Source organism: Phalacrocorax carbo, chromosome 2, assembly GCF_963921805.1.
Source record: "Phalacrocorax carbo chromosome 2, bPhaCar2.1, whole genome shotgun sequence".
NCBI classification, from domain to species: Eukaryota; Metazoa; Chordata; class Aves; order Suliformes; family Phalacrocoracidae; genus Phalacrocorax; species Phalacrocorax carbo.
The window spans coordinates 30,433,858-30,456,473 of NC_087514.1; the positions used below are offsets into that span (position 1 = coordinate 30,433,858).

The 22,616-nt window shown below is 44.5% G+C and overlaps 2 protein-coding genes across 2 annotated transcripts; one reads left to right on the top strand and one right to left on the bottom strand.

The window, feature by feature from the left end:
• The first annotated feature begins 348 nt into the window (after positions 1–348).
• On the top strand, positions 349–5,495 carry RBIS (ribosomal biogenesis factor). Its single transcript, XM_064442481.1, has 3 exons — positions 349–509; positions 3,864–3,980; positions 5,329–5,495. The coding sequence occupies exons 1-3, from the start codon at positions 390–392 to the stop codon at positions 5,395–5,397; spliced, it is 306 nt and encodes a 101-aa protein (XP_064298551.1). The 5' UTR covers positions 349–389; the 3' UTR covers positions 5,398–5,495.
• On the bottom strand, positions 5,449–20,859 carry E2F5 (E2F transcription factor 5). Its single transcript, XM_064442476.1, has 9 exons — positions 20,560–20,859; positions 14,391–14,500; positions 13,566–13,729; positions 12,289–12,330; positions 10,758–10,822; positions 8,900–9,164; positions 8,023–8,226; positions 7,544–7,588; positions 5,449–6,189 (listed from the first exon to the last, which is right to left on the bottom strand). The coding sequence occupies exons 1-9, from the start codon at positions 20,842–20,844 to the stop codon at positions 6,080–6,082; spliced, it is 1,290 nt and encodes a 429-aa protein (XP_064298546.1). The 5' UTR covers positions 20,845–20,859; the 3' UTR covers positions 5,449–6,079.
• Positions 20,860–22,616: the final 1,757 nt, after the last annotated feature.

Genomic DNA, 22,616 nt, shown 5'->3' on the forward strand with positions numbered 1-22,616 from the left:
TCCCGCCTTGGACCGGGGGCAGCGAAGCCCGTTCCCTCGGGAACCGGCCCATAAGACAGGAAGGCGTCCCGCAACCCGCTCGAAATTGCTTTATTTTTTGAATCTTTGTGTTCCAGGGACGCACGTGCGTTGGCACCGCAGCGTTTAACCCGTCGGCCCGCGGTGACCCGCGCAGGAAGCTCAGCCTCACCGTGCGGGAGGCTGGACGGGGAGGGCGGGCAGCCGGCGCCGGGACGGGGACGCCGCTCCCGCTCCCCGCGGCGGGGCCGGACGGGACGGACGCGCGCCCCCTGCCGGCCCCGCCCCCCAACGCCGATGCTGCGAGGGGATTGGAGGCCTCCCCGGCGCGCGGGTGTGACGTCGCCGCCGCCGCCGCCGCCGCCGCCGCCATGGGGAAGAGCCGGTCGCGGGCGGCCAAGGCGGGGAGTGTGTTCCGCATCGCCCGCAGCGGCGCCGTCAAGGCCAAGGCCAAGGGCAAGGCGCGGCCCGTCACCTCCGGGCTGAAGCAGGTGCGTGGGGGGGGGGGCCGCCGGGCGAGAGGGGCGGCGTGGCGCGGCGCGGCTCCGGGCCCCACGCGGGGTTCCGGCCGGTGCGGCCTTGCCTCTCCTGAGGCCTTTTCTGCGGGGCGGAGGGAGCGCTCGCGGCGGACCGAATAGAGCTGTTTTACGGGCGGTTTTCTTCTGGGTGCAAAACCGCAAAATACACAGTGCCCACCTGAAAACTCGGGTTCTGCGTTGATGTCACCATCTTCAGAACAGAAAAGAAGAGCTCAGAAGGTTTATTTGCCTCATCTGCAAGGACGTGAGGCCTCGAGCCGTTCTGGTGGAGGGGGTCATTTAGCATCTGGTGGCATCTCGGTGCGTCCTGCTCAGCCTGGAGAGGAGGCGGCTGAGGGGGATCTTAACAAGGCTTATAAATATCTGAAGGGTGGGTGTCAAGGGGATGGAGCCGGACTCTTTTCAGTGATGCCCAGTGGCAGCACCAGGGGCAGTGGGCACAAATGGGGACACAGGGAGTTCCAGCTAAACATGAGAAAAAGGTTCTTTGCTGTGAGGGTGCCAGAGCAGCGGCACAGGCTGCCCAGGGAGGCTGTGGAGTCTCCTTCCCTGGAGACATTCAAAACCCGCCTGGACGCGTTCCTGTGCCCCCTGCTCTGGGTGTCCCTGCTCAAGCAGGGGCGTTGGACGAGATGATCTCCAGAGGTCCCTTCCAACCCCTACCATTCTGTGACTCTGTGAAGGCAGCACTAAAGACAGCAGTTGTTTAATGAGCTGACGTTTACTGGGCACATAGTGACATTGAATTACTGGTGTAATTCAGGGTACCGTTTAACAAAATTGCTTGATCCAAACCACCAGGCATGGATGCTACAAGGGCAAGTCTTGCTCCTTTCCATCATATTTCTGACCGCAGCCCCCTCTTACCAGTCTCTGGGCTCTCTCCCCATAGCTCGCCTTGGTGCTGGCTTGGGAGCTGATCACATACTAGGTGATTTGACTTGCTAAATCAGCAGCAAATGCAATTAATAATGCATTTTGCGTTTTTCTCTGCTGGGATGATGAGTTGAACAAACTCAATTATGAATGAGTGCAAAGAGAAACATTTTGTGGGGGAAGAACCAGAAAGGATGGAGCCTCTTCTGACCAAGAGGCTGTTTATTTGTCAAGTAAGACCATGGCGGTGAGTTGCAGTGAACAGAACTAAGAGCACACACTGCTGTATGTTTTACTCTTAATACCTCTTTTCCCCCTTCCGACACCTTAGATGAGCTGATTTAACATACTAAAGCAATGGAAAAGTGAACAGCAAAAAGAATGTTCTGCTGTTTTCGTGTCTGGAGAGCACCACAGCCCAGAGGAAGGAGTGGGTCGTGTGGCTGGGAGTGATGCAGGGGAAGAGGGATGGGAGTGATCTAAGCAAAAGTTTTTCTCTTGGTAGCAGCAAGTCATTATAAGGTATCTTCTTCTCACACCCTGCCTCCAGCCTGAGCTGTGTGATCTGCTGAGAGTTCAGCTGGTCCCTCTAGAAGGGCATCTCGATAAAAGCAGGAAGTTAGGGGCTTATTGTTCCCATCAGATTTAGTTGCAGTCTGCTGGGCAAACAGAGTTAAATAGCAGCTCTTAAAAAAAAAAAAAAAAGCCCTTCCAGATTTTCTCCTGGAAGCTAAAGCCACTTGACAAGTTAATCTGGTAGACAGACAGGAACATAACAAACTGTGGAAATAAACAGGGAGCCTAAAAACAATTTCATGTTGCTGGCATCACACCTCCGCTTAGTCTAGAGGGTTCTGTATAGTAAAGGGAGAAACAGGTTTAAAAACATATTTATGAAAAGTCAGTAGCTTATTAGGAGTAAAATTTTATTCTGTGTGTTTGAGGCTCTATTCTTTAATTCATTAAGCCTTTGGGGATTTGCTTATCATTAAGCAGTATAGGAAAATGCTCAGGAAAAAATTGTTAGAATAGGTTTATTCTTTAATAGATAAAAGTCCATCATAACTATTCAACCAACTTTTGATATAGATACACATGCTGGTTGCAGAGCCTTTTTCCACAGAGGAGCCCTGCCAGAGTGGCTGAGGGTATCAGCTATTAAAACTGACTGGATCCATTCAGCACCCCTGCAAAGCTGGAAAACTGTAACAAGCCCCAAAGGGAGAACTCGGCTCTTTGTGAATTGCATTGTCCACAGTCCCGTCCACTGATTTGAGCTAGGAGCAGAGTCCGTATTTCTTGGGTCACCATACCGGTTATTATGAATTAAACTGCTAATCTGAATGGGCTTGTTTTACCATCCTCTGGCCACTGCTTTCTTACTACTGGTTCTCTTGGTCGCTCACTTAGAATAGATGGAAATATTGTTAGTGTACACATCCTCTGAAATCATGGCAGCTTTGAAAGCAAAATGAATACGTGTAACAGTTCACGCTTTGCTTCTGCCTATGTAAATTGCTGGAAGGTGAATTACCTACTGCTGTTCCAAAGGCTGCCCCTGTATCCTGAACTTTGGGGTTGCCTGAAGAAGCATGAGCGTGCTTCTGGAACATTTGCTATGTATTAGGCTGTTGTCTAGCTACAATCCTGTTCCAAACTTGGCGCTTCAGAAGTAACAGGTGCTAGCGCTGAGATCAGCTGAATTTTGGTTTCTTGCAGTGGTGAAAGAGTTAATGGCCCCATGCATCCACCCTGCTCCTCTACCACAGATTATTGTCCCCAGAGCACAGCATGTCTGTGTCTTAGATCCTCCCCTTCAAAAGTATCTTTGCTGAAATAAGATAGGAAGGCAGACCTGGGCTAGTAAGGGAGGCTGAGGTGTCCAGGGACCAGATACACATCCTGGTCTGCTACAGCTGTAGAAGTTTCTTTAAATACCATAGCAAAATCTGATAGACGTTGTTGGCCAGACCTACCACATGAACAAGTAGGAATGCAAAGTGTGATGCTGAAAGGCAAAATACCGGGAAAAAAATCAGAATGGTAAGATCGTTTACAAATGAAGGAAGGAGCCCTTCCTGGAATTCCACTCCAGCTAAGAGGAGCTGAGGGTGCAGAGTAGGGCCTCTCCACAGCCTGGCTTTTGTTTTCTCCATCTTCTGTTTCTGGATCACTATGGGCTCCCTTTCCAATAGCACAAGTTTAACTCCTTTCATAACTGTCAATTAATTAGAACACTGGCAGCACATGATTAGATGATATAATTAAGTAACAGATAAACTCAAGTTTAAAAACATACCTATTAAAAAGCAATATTGAAGATACGCATGCAACACAGGCTATATAGTAGTTGTACAAAACCAGTGCAATTTCACATGCCAATTGAATTTCAGTTAAAAATACCAATGTCTGTATTTTTTTCCCTCACAGATAAACATCAGAAATGCTGAGAAAGTTAGCACAATAAATAAAGCATTTGCTGAAGTTCAGAAAGAAGTACAGCAGCTCTCAAAAGGCACTGTAGTAGAACCTCAGAAGAGTGATCAGGTAATTTCTCTTTGTAAAAATCTGAGGAGGTAAATGAAAGGAAAATGCATGTTCAAAGCATTGTATTCTGGTTGTAAGACTGCAGGCAATTCATGCAGTTGCTTTAAAGCTATAAACCTAGCTTTATTAATTTCAGTTGTGTGGTAATGTTGAAATCTGGTTAACATATTCAAGTGCTATATAACTACTGAAATCAAGAGAGAAGAGGGTGGGCAGCCAAGCTGGAGCACGCTTCCAAAACAAAATTATAAGTTACGCTCTAGTTGTTTTTTAATTTACTTTTTTTAAAGTTAATTCCAGCTCCAGCCCCTTGATTTGAGACTTATGCCGCAGCATAGACACAGAAAAGCTGAACCTTGCTGTCCCCTGCCTACCTGAAGCTCCTGATAGTGCTTTGAACTGAACAGCTCTGCCTCTTTCTGTTCCCGATTCCTAAGCCTTCATATTACCTCATCAGAAGTACCAACACCTGAAACAGGAATTTCTGTACTAGAGCTTTTTTGCCTGTAGCACTTAGGGTTCAAGGAAGTGTTTCGCTTGTCTTCCTTTGTCTACTGTATTAAACAGGGCTACATGCAGTCTTGAGCAAGAAATAATTCACATAATTTAATTGCAGACAAGCTCCTCCATGTAAACTCTTTATACTGACTCTTCCTGACGTACAGGGCATGGTTTGGGGGAGAGAGAAAGCAGTGGGCCAGGACAAAGTACAGATGAATCTACCCTGGCTGTTGGGGGAAGTAGAGGGAGCCGGGAGAAGTGGACATGAGTCGTGTTTTATTTACAGTGCCTGGGGTGCTCAAGCTTCTGTATGGCTGGGAGCAACTGAGTGAGTGTCAAATACCTTACGGAGAGGTTGAAGGAAAAGGGAAACGTAGGTGACAGTGCCACCAGCACAGGATGAGGCCGAGCAAGGGTTTCAAGGTAGTTGATCTCTGCTGGTCTGCTATCGCACACAGCCAGGAATTCAGACCGTACCACTGCTCATGTGCTGGTAGGGCTGTACATGACGTAATGCTGACTTGGATCACTCAGGCTTTAATGGTATTTTCTCCAAAGCTGCAAAATTATGTTGTCGAACATTTCCTGAACTAAATGCTGAGCCTATTCCCATTTGGCTGTTGTATGTTATGTTACTGGCATGATGCTTTGTCTTTCTCCTGCAGCACAAAGTATTGGCTGCTTATCTGTCCAGTTTAGTGAATCCTGTAATCCCCCAAATTATATATTTAAATTAGGCTAAAGACACACTGATCTTCCAGACAACAGGTATTTATTAGGGGTTTTTTTTTCCAACAGAGTAAAACCATATTGCTTACCACTTTAAGCTGTAACTAATTTTTTTCAGGTTTCCACACGTATGGAAGATGAACCAGCAAACGTGGATGCTGCTACAAGCCTATTATCTCAGTTGTAATGCATAATGGACAATGAAGGGATTGCAAGAAATGAAGATCAAAAATACTGATGGCTTTGTTTGTACAGTTTTATTAAAAAAATCTTGTTAATATACAAGTATTGGCACACTTTAATACAAACTACAAACAGACCTTTCCTATCATCTAGGAAAGTGGAATGTCAGAAGTCAGTGTGAGAAACTTAAAGTGCTAAAACAGAAGGCACTTCACAAAATTGGTTCACTGAAACAATTTAGCATAACTCAGGTTGATATCCTTTACTTTTCAGCTTGGCAGTGAGAACTTCAAAATTGTTTGAAACGTTAAAAAAAATACAGAAAGCTTCTTGGCAGTAAAGCTTCAAAGAAAATGCTGTTAACTCTGAGCAAGAAGCCTAATCATTTTGGAAAAAATGATCAAGAGGCTATAAAGCATTTTCACTTTTCTTACTAAATAAAACTCCAAATACTTGGATTACACAGAGGACACTCAGGTGAAAAAACGTGCCAGAATTTTTGATAAAAGCCCTTTTTTCTGGTTGTTGGTTTTGTTTTGTGAAGTAGTTAGAGGAAGCAAAAGGACATATACTCCCCAGAGTCAGTGAACTAAGAAGTTATACATTCATTATTCAAATACTTAGGTTATGAAGAAGTCTAGAATGTTATAGTTAGAGGTAGATAAGTAGTCTGGTTGACACAATATCTAATAATTTAGTATCTGTACATCAAAGAGATCACAGACTCCTTCATTATCATCCAGGTTAAAGTTGTAGTCATCTCCGGGAGTAGGAGAGAGTCGTAAGAGAGGAAAAACTGTAAAGCAGGAATAGTTTAGTTTAAGTTAAAACACTTTCAGAATATCAGCCCTATCTCATAATTCAGTATGTTTGTCATCAGCAGTATCAGGGTTAGTCTTAATTAAAATAGTCTTGATAATCAGACAAGCATGCTAGGATACATACTGCAAATACCTGTATTGCCTTCAAACTAAAGGTGATAAGTGATGTGTCTACATTTTTTGCTTAGTGTTTTAAGTGAAATTTGCTGGAATGGAGTGATAGCTGTGGAATATGGACTTAATTTCTCCTGCAGCAAAGGAGCTCCTGAGCAGCTTTTGCAACTTTCATCACAAAGCCATCATTTATATTTATATTTCTTCATCTTATTGCAGCATGGCATGTATCAGCCTTCAAATACTTACCATTTTAGGTAAGGAAGTTATCATTATCCCTGTTTTACAGAAGAAAAATGGAGGCTAGCAATTTCTCCATGCACTGCATTTCAAGCATGGACTTGAAGCAGTCTTTGGGGAGGGAACACAAGAAGAGAAGCCTCAGCTCCTCATGCTGCAACCTCAGGAACACTAACCTAGCGCAGATGAGTTGGGCATGCTGTACCTGCTCTAGAAGTGGAGACTATTTCCATTTTAGCCCTGACTGGGGATATTCACATAAGCCCATCTTGCCCCCTGGATTTTGTAACTACATGGTTCTTTCTGAATAAGCCCTGAGGTTGCCTGCTTGAAAGGCAGGCATTGGCAGAGGCTGCTCAGAGCAGCATATTTACAGGGCAAGAGGAACAATGCCAGCCGAGTCCACCTCTTTGCCTGGCACCTCAGTGAGACAGAGCAGAGAGGCAGGGAGCACGTGAGCTTACCAGCTGTGGTTCGGTTCTGCACTCGTATGGCCACTGAGGTGCAAGAGCAGAAACGGGTGACATTTGTCTGTTCTGTTAGAGTACCGCAGCTGGCCATGTGCCAGTCTGCATGCAGGCACGTAAACGTGTTCAGAAATGTTCACTCAGAGCTCCTGCAGGAAGCCTCACACAGAACAGGTTTTTTTTAAAAATTTGTTTTTTTTAAGGCAGCACTCTAATCATCAGCCTGTTCCTTCTTTGTTCCTGAATGAAGGATTGGTGGGTTACTCATGCATGTAAGTGCTTGCTGGATTAAGGCTTTCATATTTTGATTGTTAAATAAAACTGTTGCAGGGAATGGAAAGGGGAGCAGAGCCAAGAATGACAAAGACAGAGGCAGTACAGGGGAAAGAAGTAGTTCCATACTGACTCTTGGCATCAGATTTAACAGACACCATCCGAGAGTGTTGTTCACAGAAAAACCATGCTGCTACTTGTGGTTATTAGAAGAGTAAAGATGCTAAATACTTACCATCAGAAGACATGAGTTCATCAATAATATCCCCACTGATATTTCCTGTGAAAGACAGGAGCATGTGTTTATGGAAGTCAACACATATTCTCTGCATTAAAACACCGAATGGCAAAGTACAGTTTGGCTCATGGGCAGTGTAGGAGCTGTGGAGATACCATGCCATGTATATGTAAAATATATTCATCTTTGCATCTCTCAGTTTTTCCTGATACATTTCTCCCACTGATCCCTTATAACCCTAGAGCCTTGTACAACATGAAGCTTATTTGGTGGCAGAGAAAGGTGTTTTGTTCAAAATGAGTTTGCTACTCGGAGCTGGCTCAGTGGCTTCATTATGAGATGAGCAAAGGCCTGTTATTTCCCCTGTGGGAAAACTGCTCATTGTTCCCTCTGTATAACTCATCAGTAGCTTGGGCACATAGAAGGGCTCGGGAAAGTAATAAAAACATTTAAAAACAGTAATTGCTTCTTCCTACCTGCGGGCTCCTCCATCTTTGCTATGTCGAATGAGTTTGGCTTGAGAATACAGTTAACATCCAGGGGCAGCAAGCCCTGGTAGTCATTTGAGCTAGCTGTAGCTTGGGCGACATCTCCTGAAAGGCTGGGGTACAACACCGACTCTGGAAGGCTGGAGTAAGGAGCTGCTGGGGCTGTACTGTCGTTCTGCTGCACACTGCCTTCTACGAAGAGAATGGCGTGTTATAAAGTCTGTTATGGTAACAGGGAACACAAAACACCTGCACCCAGGTTTGTCTTTTGAGGAGAACACAGCCAGTGTCTGGGATAAGGTGAGAGGAGTCTCCCCTTTCCAAAGTCACTGGCACAATTTAATCAGGATCCCTGAGAAGTGCAGTTTGTAACTGACAGCATTTTCTTAAGACTTTTCATGTTACCCTACTATTATTATGAAAAAAATACCTGATATTCAGGCAGTCTCTCACTGTGGCTATGTGGAAGAAGGTAAGTGACCTTGTGGCACAAAAGCTGGCACTGGTACCTGTATTATCTGTCTCATTAAAAGGTACATGTTCAACTCTCATACTCCATCAGATGGTGGCAATTTTGTTCTTTACTGCGTCCTGGAGAAGGACCTTAGAATAATTAACAGGATCACATCCAAAAACTGTTTGGTACTAGATGATAAGCTACAAGGGGAGAATCTGTTTCACCATAGAGGTGATAAGGCTTCTCTGTAACCTCCTGAGAGCTGTTAGTAAGCCCTTGGGGTAGTTTCTTAACAGACAGCTGCTACACTATGCAAATTCTTGATCTTTATCTACCACCTTTTCTCTTCTTTCCCTCCAGTCCCCTTCCTCCTCCACCCATCTGAGGTGGGAAAAACCCTGGACCCACCTGATGGTGTGTCAGCAACTGATGCTTGTGGTAACTCTTGTCCTTGGTCAAGACCTTGTTCTGGTGGATTTTGAGGAGCTGTAGCAGGTTTAAGGGGAGTTGCTGGAGCTGCAGGTTGAGATGGGGACTGTGCAAGGTCATCAGGCGGAGGAACTGGAAACACCATGGGCTTGGAGGAGCTTGATTCTTTATTTATAAGCAGCACATGGATAGGTCCTGAACTACTTTTAAGATTGATCTGGTATTTCTTCTGTCCACTCTGTCCCTGTAGAGGTGGTGTATTAAGAAAGTTACTGTTCCTTGAGAACTTGGAACTTTACAAAACTTAAGTTATTCCCCACAGAAAGTAATGAAGATGTTTGAACAGAATTCTCAAACTGATACAGAAGATAAATACAGTGCTCTTCTAGTTAGATCACTAGGAAGAGCTGAGAATTGGCACAAACTTATCACATCATACTCAGAAAAATTTACACTAATATATGTGATCTAATAAAAAACCAAAAGAGATTACAAACCTGTAATATATTTACCCGACCAGAACACAGTTACACAAGACACAAATACACAATTCTTCAAAGTGCTTAATTAAGTCTTAAATTCAAGTTACATGAGACTTATAGCGGGGCTACCACTTATTAATAAAGCAATGATAGATAATTATTTCTATACATTTAAATCTCTTCCTTTTAAATGGGGCTTCAGAATGATCCTGGTTGGGACCAAGCACCCTAAAACAGCTGAATATCTCACCCAGACTGAGTGAACACAGGATCATGAGTCAGTAGAAACAATTTTGTAGCTGATTTGCCAGGCCTTGATTTGGTAAGCTATTTAAGCAGCACAGCTAGGATTAGCCCCCTCTAGCACAGTCTCGAGACCGCTGACTGCGGAGTGGCTAATTCAGCAAGCAGGTTTTCAGCAAAAAATGAGGATGAGGTAAGTGGGAAAGGAGCCTCAGGGGAGGGGAACCAAACCCAAAACATCTAATTAGAAGTTGGTGATGAAGCCTAAGATCAGCTGGTTTAGTCCTCAACAAAAAGCCAAAAACCCCCCAACATCATGCTAACTAGGGTCCCACAGAGAACCTTACCATTGCCTGAATTGTTCTCAGCAGAGACAGACAAAGATAGTGTCATTGGGATCAGCTTCGTTGTTCTAGCTTTGGATGCTCTTACGATATTAGACTGTGCTTAGCCTCACTAAAAATAGCTGGTGAACTTCTCAGGTGAATTTCACCCTTCTACGAGCATAGTGGCTATCATGCTTCATACAATGCTCTCTCCCAACTATGTAAGCTCTATTTAAAACAGAGCACTGCAGCAAAAAAAAAAAAAATTAAAGATGGACAGAGGGAAGTAGTTTGGCCTCCTACATTACTCCTGCCTGTTTAAACCTGCTTTCTCACTTCAGCCAGAAGTCTGTATTTCTCTACCCAGTCTAATACCACATTACTAAACATAAACGAATAAATCTAGAAGGCTCTTTCATAAGAGATCTGATTTAGCAATACAATAGAGAAATTTGACACATAAAAGTAGCTGCTAACATGTTCTCAAGGGAATTAATGACAATTATGCTTAATTTGGAAAGCTGCAACATTTAAAAGCAAGAGAGAAGAAGAGAGGGCAAAGAAACCCAGTATTGTAACTTTTTTTTAATAGAAGACAGAGTTACCATTAGTCTATCCGGGTATCCAAACACACTTTTCCCCACCCATTCCCCTCCATTCTCAGCGGGCAGCATCTCAATTTTTCCCCTTTCACATGTAGTTAGAGAGAAATGCTCCACTCTAATGTAGCTCTTCTTTTCCACTGTCCCACTAGAACACTTAGGCAAACAAGAAACCAGTACATACCATTTCGGGTATAGGTACTTCTAACTGTGTACCACAAGGTGCTTGAATTGCTAGAAGTGTGTCTCCTGGTTAAATAGCAATTTTTAAGCAAGTGTTAAGTGTGCATATTTTTCTTAAGTCTTGCATGGTGTCCTCTCAAATGAGATATGCTAGTTCTCTAAGGCCACTTAAAATACTGCATAATTCTAGCATAAACAAACTTGTGGCAGGACTAGCATAGTCCCTGTAAGATCCAAGTATATCACACAATGTAAATCACAGCATTCCAATACTTATAAAAGGTTCTTGCAACTATGGTCTCATAGCAAAGCAATACTTAGCACTTCTTTTACCTGTTTGTTACTGTCTCCAGATCTCCTAGTTGTATATGTAACATGAGGTGAAAGTATTTAGTTAACTAGTTTCTTTTTCAGTTAAAATAGCTCTCTTGTCCAGCTCACTTTATGGCTTTGAAAAACAGTGGTAGTACAGAGAGATTTAACAGGTGAAGGAAGAAAAGATCTTCATGGTTGTCTTCAGTGCCAGCACTTCCTAGTCTCTGAGCTCACAGCTTCTGCAGCACACACAACAGGGATGTAACAGCTGACTATCAAACTCACCTGTGGCTTATTATGGCCACTAATATGTATTGGTTAAAGTCAGGAGATCACAGTTACATCGACAGCACTGGCACGACCTGCCTTACACTGCAGGTCACTCACCTACCTGCACATCATTTCCCCTTTGTCCGTAACTTGGAATAATGCTTTTCTTTCTCTGCCTCCTAAGAGACACTTACACGAAGTACTACGTGACTGGCATGCTAGGTGCCTCCACATTTTGTAGTGTCTAACTTTTCTTAGTTAACAGCTCATTTTTGCTAAACTCTGCAGTAGTTGTCTAATCTTGCCCTTTTATTCAAAAACAACCAACCAACCTTCCTCGTGGCAAAGAAGAGGTGGTTTTGAGCCTAGCTGGAGGCTGAACAACAATCTTCCCTGGGGTGCCTCAGGGTCAGGAAAGGATGTCAAGGGAAGTAACTTCTGCCAGCAATTCTTGGCAATTTCTTCAAACCTCTTGTACAGAAGGAATCCTTTTGATTTAGTACCAATGGCCCACCCTTGAACTTCAGCTGGCCTGATTTATATAGCAGCATCAGGAGCTCCCTCTCGCTGCAGCTGCCACCAGAAAGTTTTAGGAAATTTGGACCTACCAGATCATTCTGGTGGGTTGGACCAACATGCCCTGTTCCTGGTTCTGTTAACAGCCTGAGGCAAGCTGCTGCAAAGTATGAATACAGAAAAAGATATCCAAAAACAGTACTCTGAAAACAGCTAGCTTCCGTTCCATACAATCTGTGACTACAGCTAGAAAATGCCAGAACTTGCTAGTCAGGAACATTAGGAGAGACATTACTTACCACTGATCACTACCTAATATTTCTAAATTCAAAATACTTACAGGGAAAAAGCGGGTTAGTTAGCAAGTTAGTTTTCAAGAGCAAGATCAGGAAATCCCTCACTTTACGAAATACAGCCTAGCAGAAACTTACCATTGAAGCAGTTGCAGATATCTTCATGGGTTACGTATGAAAATGTAATTTATGTCAAGGAACATTTTTCTTAAAGCAACATGAAACTGGTATTTTTTGCCCTTTAAAAGAAGTTTGTCCAAGAGCCTGAACTATAAACTTATTGCTGGTACTCAGATGTGTAATCAAGGCATGCTTTTTGGCTTTCACAATGGCTACTTAAAAATAGCAGAGTTCTGTCTTTCAAAGGAAAAAAAAAATCTGTATCTGTGAAGAAAATAAAAGAAGAAAAAAGTTGCATAGCTTGAATGAAAGGAGATTCTCCTAAAAAAGGAGAACATGTAAAATCTTGTTTTGAAGAATACCATTTGCCTCACTAACATGACACTGTAGAATTCAAGTACATATCAGAACTTCCCAGAATCGCATCAAAATACTGCCAGAGGGGACCCAAGAGGTCATCTGCCGTCCCATTCCCCTGCCTCAAGGTAGGATCAACTGTTAAGGCATTCCAGACAGACATTTGCCTCCCCTTTTCTGGAAACCCTCCAGTGATGGATATTCCACCACCTCCCTGGGGGGTCAATTCCAGTGCTAGCTCTCCCAAAGGAAAGCTTCTCCTAACATCTAACTTCAATCTCCTTCCAACAAAACCCATATTACAGGACCAGCTTCTGCAGGAGTAACTGCAAATGATTTTTAAGTAATTATCACTGGTACTGCAGATAAGAATGACACTTTTCTGCTCCAAATCTCAGGTGTCTGTTTCACTCAGTATCTTGCAAGACAGCTAGACACATGGTTACAAGCAACATAGCTGGAACTCTGCTCATGGGGTATTTATACACAGGATATTTTTCCAGTTCCAAACCCAACAAGCTTTGGGACTTTGTCTACTCAATTTATCTTTGGGTGATAGCTTAATCTTTTCAAGAGAAGGAAGCAACACAAAAAGAGATTCATGTAAAGCGCTGCTAAGAAAGTGTAAATTCAAGTGCTGGAAAGCAATACAATTAATTTAGAAGAAGGCACCAGGATTATACCATCGACTTAAAAATTAGTGCCATATATATATGTGTGTATGTGCTAAATTATTTTCAGGTTACCAATCATACATTCACCGAGTAATGTAAATAAGATTTATATTTTCTTTCTTTTTGAACCAAATCCAGAAAAAAAATATTTGCCTTTCACTTCCTTCTGGGTAAAATGGACTTCATTATGCTTTACCCATTACCTACACTTCAACTGTTGCTTTAATTCTAGTTCCAAGATCCACACAATTCTTTTAAAAGGATATTGGTGGTTTGTAGAATCATCCATGACATTCTTGATACTTTGCTGAAGCCACAGTTTCTGCTGATCCAATTCTTTTTCTTTTAGCTCGAGATCTTCAATTTCAGCTTCCAGATACCTCAGCCTGTCTATGACTTCTTTTGTATTGCAGCCAGCACCTACTCCTCTTAAAAAGGCACAAAGATTCATGAAACCACAAGAAGTGAATATCTGAAGCAAACACGCAATGAAAATTTCTTAAGACTACTTTTGATATTTTGAAAATCTACTAGTATTCAATATGAAGGAAAGGAGTATTCACCCTCCCCAGCAGTGTTTTAACAGAAAAATGAAAATTCTTAACTTCAAATCAAACTTAAAATTCCCCTTTACCCATTTTCTTTTGGAATGTAGCTTTTTCTGCATTGGAGCTGGTTTGCAGGCCCCCTCTCCCTCCCTGCCAACTCTTAGCTTGAGCTTTCCCCTTCAGTGACCCAAGAGAAAATAGGCACGACTACAGGCAGGCAGGCAGGTAGGGACACTGTGTGTCCCAATACTCTTCCCAGATTCACCTAGATTAAATTTTTAAACATGCTAGTTATAAAGTAGCAGCACAAGTTTTCCGAGTATCTCTCTTGTATGCTTTAAACGTGATTTTATGTATCAAAAATGCAAGTTAAAGGGAAGACAAAGTTTGTTTGCAACTTTACTGTGATTCTAAAACATCATATTGCTCACTGATGAGCATAACATTAATTTTACGATGTCATATCTAGTCAGGAGAAGTGGAAAGAGGCAATTTTTGTGCTCTTGAGCACGTGAAAATTTGCAGAATTGAGACGGCTTACTTCCACTGAATGCTGTTTTTTGACTTCTTCTCAATGAGATCAATCCCCTCCAGAACGTTGGTGATATCATAGATCCTTCTCTTCTGCCTCACAGCAAGGGTATCAGCAGCCTGTCAAAAGAACAACGAGTATCAGCAACTTGCACGCTGAGGGTAAGACAGTTAAGCCATTGCCTTGGAAAAATGCCAAATAATGTCATCCCGAAGGGAGACAGAAGGTTCAGCTCTTCAGGAGTCAGACACTCAATCATGAATTCAAAAGTTCAGCACCTGCATGTAGTGCTACAAGCATGCTGAGAGGAGTCACCTCTTTGAAGGCCAGCAGGCCTACCCTCATCAGAGAGGAGAGCTCACGTGTGTTGCAAAGACCGTGTTCGGTATTTGGAGCATGTGCTATTCAACCGCACGGAGGAGCCTGCAACGCTCTTTCTGGAAGGTAGGAAAAAGTCGGGAGGGCAGGCAGAAACACCCTGCAGCGGAAGACGCTTCTGAAGCCAACAACGTGTCAAGTTTATAATCCCTTCCACTGACATTTGAGGTATTGCAGTCTTTGGATTAAACTGTGTTGGGATACGAAACGACAGGGCTGTAATTTCACAAAGTGGCTGATGGAGAGCTGCAATACTTCAAGCCAGCATCGTCCTCTAACGTTTCACTGCACAAATCCACCTCGCGGCATACCTGGGCTGTCACACCGAGTACCTAGCGCCTTCACAGCCACCAGGACCCTGGTACAGCTCATAGGGACGCTCGCCGCTGCCACACAATCACTTTTAAGTTAACAGCTATCTAGGCCACGTGGCTGCGTGCTGTCACAGCTTGCCACTCAAAGCAAAGCAGAATGTCAGGCAGAGGAAACACTGCTTCATGCCGTAATTCTCTCTGAGGTGGCTTTAATGTACCTGATGCAAAGACTTAAGATAAAATAAGCAAACTTGAGCTAGTCACGCCTTCCACACCCTCATCTCTTTGATGCTGTAAAGTGGCTCAGGTTTAAAGACTATTAGCCAAAAGGAGAGAAAGCAAAGAGGAGTGTGACTCTGTAACTACTCGGAAAACTCAGCTACAATGATTGCAAGGGATTATAGTTATTAAACAGATTAAAAGAAAAAACAGAAGAAAAATAAAGAAAAAGATAGCTGGCAAAGACTTCTGCATCCCAAATTTCAACTAATGTGTAAAGGCAACTAATTTTCACTATAGGCACACAATGATTCATTTCATTTTGTCCAACAATCTCTCAAATTAATGCTTAGTAAAGTAGCCGATGTGAAGAATAGAACCTGAGACAATCACAAATAGGAATGAAAACCAAATCTATTTTATAGCAAAGTCCATGTACTAACTCCTTTTACTATATTTTCTGAATCATAAACAAACTCGCTAATCTTCCAAAGAAATGACACCTTCCTATTAATGACTAGGACTTAGTAGCCCAATTCATATTGGTGAATGTTTTGCTAATGACGTAAAATTAAAGGAAAAAATGAAAGAATAATGGTGATTAAGAATACTTTTATAGCCATAAAGTATAAGCACTGCTTTTGCTCCTTGACAGTGATATACCTACTACACACTGTTCCTACTGATACTGTTATCAACATTTATCTTTTGTATGGCCTTCTGTAGCAGCCTGTTGAATTTCTTTCCTATTTAACAGAGCAAAATACATACAAATACATATGAAGTGCACACTTTAGTTCTCTCCAAGGAAACAGGCTTTTCAATCACTTGTATCAGGAGGTATGCATGTGCTATCTTAATCTGCTATTTTTGCTGCATGCAGACCCACTGCTTACAAGATTGCAAGAGAAAGCCACTTAAATCTAGGAAGTGACAAAATGGATGGTGCCTGTGCAATATTTAATCAACACTCTCTACATCTCACAGTCTTCAGAGGCACAATTTCTACAAGCTCTCCACATTATTCAGTGCAAGGAATGGACAGCACACACTTAATCAGCTGCTATTCTGATTAATTACATTCTGCTTTTCCCCCCCATTACTCAGCATATGGGCCTGGGACTTCGGCTACCGCTCGTGGCTAGAATGATAAAGAAACTTCTCTGGAGACAGATTTCATTACCTCACGAGATTTTTCAGAAATGCCCATCTGTACAATACATAAATGCTTTATGTATTTTCAAACCAAAGTTTAAGACTTACCAAAAAAAAAAACCCCACACCCACAAAAAAAAACCCCACAAATAAACAACAAACCAGACTAATTTTGAGTGCCCAGTTTCAGATGTTTCAAAGTTGGAACGGTCTCAGTACTCTAGTCTATTGCATTCTGTATGCCCAAAGCAGAGCTCCCATTAACACCAGCAGTAGAGATTTAGAGAATCACTACTGCTGCAAAACAGGTTCCAGAACGCCAGGTTAGGGGCTGAGGAAATGAAAGACACATACATATTTGGTTTGACTAGCACTGTATATAATTCAATCACAGCTACAAAGTCCAACTACTTAACAACAAGAATTCCAACAATGAAATCAAACCGGGGCAAGTCTGGAAAGCTTAATCCAGACATTCACTAACTTTCTGGTGCTGGTCTTACAACCTAATTATCTTCTTGGAATTTTACAGGGTGTTTCCATAGACATTTTAAAAACCAATTGAAAAGTTCCTCCCCAACACTGTAGCAGTTACTGATGTAACACCTTCTGGTAGGCACATGGCTCAGAAATTAAGGTCAGGCATTCAGTTCCTCCACACAAACCATGCAGTAATGACTTCAATAATTAGGAGAGCCTCCTGAGACTTTTAAACGAATCTCCTGTTGTCAATAACAGTTTTAAAATTCATCATTTCTCAGCCTATGCCAAATGTTTGAAGCAGGTCCAGGCAGCACAAGAAAGGGACATCTACCACAACAGCCCTGTTAAGATGGCTGGATGTGGCTTCTGCACCCCTTGCTCTGAAGCATTTGTGTTTGGAGTTCCTTCATAAAATCTTTTCATTGTAAAGCTGATGCACTCTAGTCATTCCTTCTAGTATCTCCTCATACTTTGAATACGTATGTATCCAAGACAAGCGCTATCCGAGTGTCTCAGAGACAGGTTCTGAACTGGAAGAAAAACACTGAAGTGCAGTGCTTTGGTTCTGTGTGCATTCAGATCGGTGCAACTTCTGGAATACAGAAAATGCACCGTTTGGCACTGTTCCAGTCGCAGGCATGTGTGCTCACACAAAACCCTGCCCTGAACTTAAAAAAAAAAAACCAACCACCAAGAAAAGGATAATTGAGAGTTTGTAACTGAGAGTTTGGGTGTGCTCTCACACAGCTTCTTCTTTGCTCCCTGGGAGCTGACAAAAGGCAGCGGGAATGATCAGCTGCACATTCGCTGCGGTAGCACTGAAGAGCAGAAGAATTTGCTACAGCACCATGGCAGAGTCATTACTGAGAAGCTTAACAAAGCAGGAGGGCCAGCAACGCCTGCTTGCTCCCCATGGGTCAGAGGAATGAGGTCCTGCATCTTCCAGCCTGTCCCTGTAACAGACGATAACATCTCCCCAAGAAGACCGTCAACAGCGTGGTGGGAGTCTTAAACTGAACAGCATGCCTGGCAACTTGTACATAAAAGTGCCAAGTATCACTGCATGCATAAAGGTTAAGGGAATGTAAAATTTAATGGATAGGATTTTCCTCTTTCTGTGGAATAGGGCAAGTGTAAGGCAGCTATTATTTGCTCCTGATCAATAAATTTCTAAACGATGCTTTGTACTAACGATCAGAAACACTACTTAACCTTGAGTACAGCAGGGATGGCATTCTGCTATAAACCAAGCCCATTTAAGAAATCAAGCCAAAAGCAACTGTATGCTACTGAAGAGAAAGAATACACAATGTTTTGGGAATCGTTTCAGGTGGCTTATCCCTTATTTTCTCATCCTGGTCTTTTTCTCTCTTCCCTGCAACTCATGGGTTGCTGCATTTAGGAACTTTGTTTTCTTTCCCTTCCATCTCATCCCTTAACATTTTAAGCTAACTTCCATAACTAGATTTGTTTATACAGGGTTATTCAGGGACAGTTATACAATTATTGGAGAATAGCTGTTTGATTTTAAAGCAAGTACTGTAGAATTCAAATTCCAAGTAAAGAAAATCCTCACTTCCACTCCCACGAGTTGCCAGATGTTAGCAGAGAGGCATCCAACACTAAAACATTTCCAAAAACAGTTCAACATACAGAACTCGCAGGGCTCCCTGCTCGTAAAGAGAGGAACAGCGCCCGCATGTAGGACAATGCATCACTACTGCTTCATGATGGGTCAGCACACATGTCCCAAAGTATCCTCTTACAGACCACTGAACTATAATTATGGGTATATCAAAAAAATCACCAGGAAATGTCCTACAGAACAGCTTTTTACTCTCAATTGCTAAATCACAAAGCCAGACATACACTACGATTTCCAAATTGTATTTTCTTCAATAGCACACTGCTGGTATTGCTGCGGAAATACTTACCAGCAGCATGACATCCAACGGTCAATACCTGCCAACAGGGAGACATCTGAAGATGCTCACTCCATGAATCATTTCCTGGAATGCTCTGTTCCGTTTCAAGACCGACCTGGATCTTCAGTTCCCTGAGCACACCGACATAACATGCACGCTGGTTTTCATTATTCCTTAGGTATGTGGCTTATTTATGAGAAATACCAGTTATAGAAATGTATGTTCTGACTCATTGTTTATGAAAGTACCAACGATTTACTCACTTCAGTTAGTATTTACTTCCAACAAACAGTATCCTGTAATTCAGAAACCAGTCTCCAATAAATGTTATGAGCAGAAATGTCTACGACTTGTTGCAATGCCCACTTAGTTTTCCTTGGCTACCAACCCTTCCACTCCCTCTGGGTGGATACCTGCCTCACAAAAGGGAATCAGAATCATCATCCCACCTCTTTACACAGCCCAGCTCGATTGTTCAAATCGAGCTCTTTGGCTCTTAAAGTCAAGCTTTTTGGCTTGATGTCTAAAAAATTGCTTATGCTTTGCTTCTCAAACTGACCTGGAACACGTCGCAGCACGCGACAGATAATAAAGCAAGCTGCACAACAATCTCCAAGATGTGGACAGCCAAGTTCCATTTTACTGAAGAATGAGGCAGTTAAATACTAAGAAGTTAATCAACTTGTCCAGACCACAGCATGACTAAAGAGGGAAGACAACACTGACCAGCGTCCCTCCCAGTTCACCCTGAAGTTTCACGAGCCACAGTTAACATCACTGAAGTGCTTGCTCTCTGAACAGGGATGTGCAAAAAAGCTCTGAGAACACCATTCACCTCCTGGAGCCCATTAAGAATAACCAACAAATAAGGTCAGTCTTCCAGAAAGGACTTCAAGTAACCAAAGCGCCAAGCCAGCCTCTTACCGCACGCTGCTTGACTCCTCAGCAGTTCACTGAAGACCTCAACCAGCCAGGCAAAACACTCTTTAGCCTCGACGTGCCGCGCGCCCCGACAGCCGAGCAGAGCCCCAGCCCTTCGGACAGCGCGGCAGCACGCGCTGGGGAACCGGCGAGCGGGACACCGCGCCAAGGGCCGCTCCTGGCATGGGGTGACCTCCTGGCGTGAGGAGCTGGCGCAGGTGGGCTCGTCCCAGGGCTTCACTGGGGAAGCCCAACGCCTTCACGGCTCAGAGGCAGCCGGCTGCAGGAGTGGGTGAAGGAGGTTTGCCACCAACCCCGCCAATTAAACATATATAGAGATCGATATGAAGTATTAAAGTGGTGACTGTCTTGTTTTTCAACACCGTTTTCCCTTCACTAAAAGGACCTCGAGGGGGACGGGTGATAAAGTTCTAAATAACGGCCCGTAGACTGAGTCAGCGCTCTGAACAACGCAGGGCAGTGAAGAATAAATAGGAAAAAACCCGGTGGGCTTCATTTTAGGCCCGGCACCCACTGCAACCTCTCGGAAATGAGTCGCCACGCGTGTTTTAGCCGGCTGTCAGCCACCCCGGGCACCCCCGCCGCCCGGGCAGGGGAAGGGGGAGCGGGCGGCCCGGCCCGGCCCGGCCCCGGCGCCGCGCCGACCCCCGGCAGCGCGGCGGGGCCGTGAGCGGCGGCGGGGCGCGGGGGTGCCGCGGCCGCCGAACCCCCGCCGCGGCCGGGCCGCCGCCATGGCGCCGCCGCCCCGCCCCGCCCTCGCACCGCTTTGAGGTCCAGCACGCCGTCCTTGGCCTCCTGCAGCAGCGACACGAACTTGGTGGTCAGCAGCCCCAGGCTCTTCTCGTGGCGGCTGCTCCCGCCGCCCCCCGCCGCCGCCGCCTCGGCCGCCGCGGCCATGCCGCCAGCGGGGCCGCGCCGCCGCGCCGCGCCACGTGTCGCGGCCGCTGCAACGGCCCGAGCCCGGAACGGAGCCCCGGCCCGAAGGCTGCGGCGGGAGGGGCGGCGCCGCAGGAAGTGACGCCGCCGCCGTTGCCTGGACACCGGCATGTTTGGGCGGCGGCGGGGGGCGAGGGGCGGCGGGACGAGCAGGGGAGCGGCCCCAGGCTGAGCCCGGCCGGCCCGAGCCGTGGGGTCCGGCTTACCCCGGGCGGGCGGCCAGGCCCGCGTCCGCCTCAGGAGGGGAGGGCCGGGGGTCGGCGGCCGGCCCGAGCTCCCCGTCGCTCATCTCTCCGTTTGTGTTTGATATAAAAACACTTCGATCAGTTATAAATCACGCTCTCGCATCTCCCGAGGCCAGACCCGGGACGCGCCGATGGTCTGGCGAGAGGTACTGGGAGTTCCGGTGCTTGCCCAGACCTTCGCACCGGTGCCCAAATACTCTCGGCCTTACCTTTCCCTCGGGTACGCCTCTCCCCTGCAGCTGCCGTCGGATAAAAGTAGATGAAGTCCACACGGTGGAAGAATTCGAGGGATGCACCTCGAGAAAGGAACGCTGTTGGGGAAGGACCCCCTGATACCCCACGGTGCGGGACCGCGGAGCGCACGATGGCGGGGTTACAGCGAACGTGCGTGTCACACGGGGCTCTGCCTCCACGCGTAACGGCGCGTTCGGGGCGACATCCGTACCTGTAGCAGCGGGCAGGTGTGCGCTCTCTCTGGACCTTGAATCACATTCCTCCTGGCCTCGGGTAACACAGGAAATTCCTAATGGATTACACATTTGATAATGATTTAAATAAATCCATTGTCTGGAAGTGAAAACAAAGCAAAATCTAGTAATGGAATTGGTTTTAAATTGTCATGATTAATGCAGGAAACGTGCCTTGCATCTGACAAGGTCAGAGTTCACATTTTGGTTATATTTTTATGTATTCGGTTATCTTACACCTTTCAGTAATATCAGGCTGAAATTTATCCTTTTAGCTTTAACCTACCTCATATTTTTATTATGTTATCATTTTGAGGCCTTTTCCCAAGGCAGAAGTAATTTGAATAGCTATTAAGAAGTTTTAAGGAGGCCATGCAAGCATAAGGAGGGAAACGATGCCAAAGGTAGAATTAGCCACAAGAAAAAACAATCTAAACACCACTAACACGTACGTGTACCCCAGTACTCTAGGATGAGATTTCTGAGCCAAGAACAAGGAAGACAAAGAATTAACGTTAAACACATTAAAAACCCCCTATGACGGAATCATAAAATAGTTTCACAACGAAAGTTTTGGAGGAAAACTCTGAGCTGGTATTAATAAATTGAATCAGGGTAAGAGTAAGCTCTTTTACTTTCCTGGTGCATTCCAGGTATTCATTTACTTCGCGCCAGGGTGTAGCTTAGTCAAACAATAAGCAAAGAAAAAAAAAGCGCCCAAGGAAACACTCGATAAGCACGACAAGAGCGCTCTGAAGCGCTGCAGAAATGCGGCAGGCTTTCTGCACGAGTGACATCCATGTAAATGCTATAGAGCAGCCTTCCAGGTCAGTATTTCCTTCTGAAGAAGCAGGAGTGCGTAGGGCACAAGGTAAGAATGAGAAATCAGTTTCTTCAGCATTTCGGTGACATTGATATATTTGTATCAGGGAATCGAGATCACTGGGATGCCGGTAGACCAATAAATTAGGCTAAGTTTAAACTTTAGTAAATTTTGCTACAGACCAACATTTATTAATCAAATTTGCTAAGAGTTCATTCTTACACCTTGCTAAGCATTACCGCTACGTATTAATTTTTACATAATATCGAACTTTAGCACAGATTCAAAGCAGTCAGTCAGTAAAAGCTACATACCACCTTCGCAGGGGGTGTGCGGTACCACAGCGCG

Coding starts and splice junctions, on each gene's coding strand:
- E2F5 (XM_064442476.1), bottom strand. CDS start 20,844: ATGCCGGTGTCCAGGCAACGGCGGCGGCGTCACTTCCTGCGGCGCCGC. Junction 7,589..8,022: donor AAAGATGGAGGAGCCCGCAG/GTAGGAAGAAGC, acceptor TGTCTTTCACAG/GAAATATCAGTGGGGATATT. Junction 6,190..7,543: donor TGAACTCATGTCTTCTGATG/GTAAGTATTTAG, acceptor CCTGCTTTACAG/TTTTTCCTCTCTTACGACTC.
- RBIS (XM_064442481.1), top strand. CDS start 390: ATGGGGAAGAGCCGGTCGCGGGCGGCCAAGGCGGGGAGTGTGTTCCGC. Junction 510..3,863: donor TCACCTCCGGGCTGAAGCAG/GTGCGTGGGGGG, acceptor TTTCCCTCACAG/ATAAACATCAGAAATGCTGA. Junction 3,981..5,328: donor AACCTCAGAAGAGTGATCAG/GTAATTTCTCTT, acceptor AATTTTTTTCAG/GTTTCCACACGTATGGAAGA.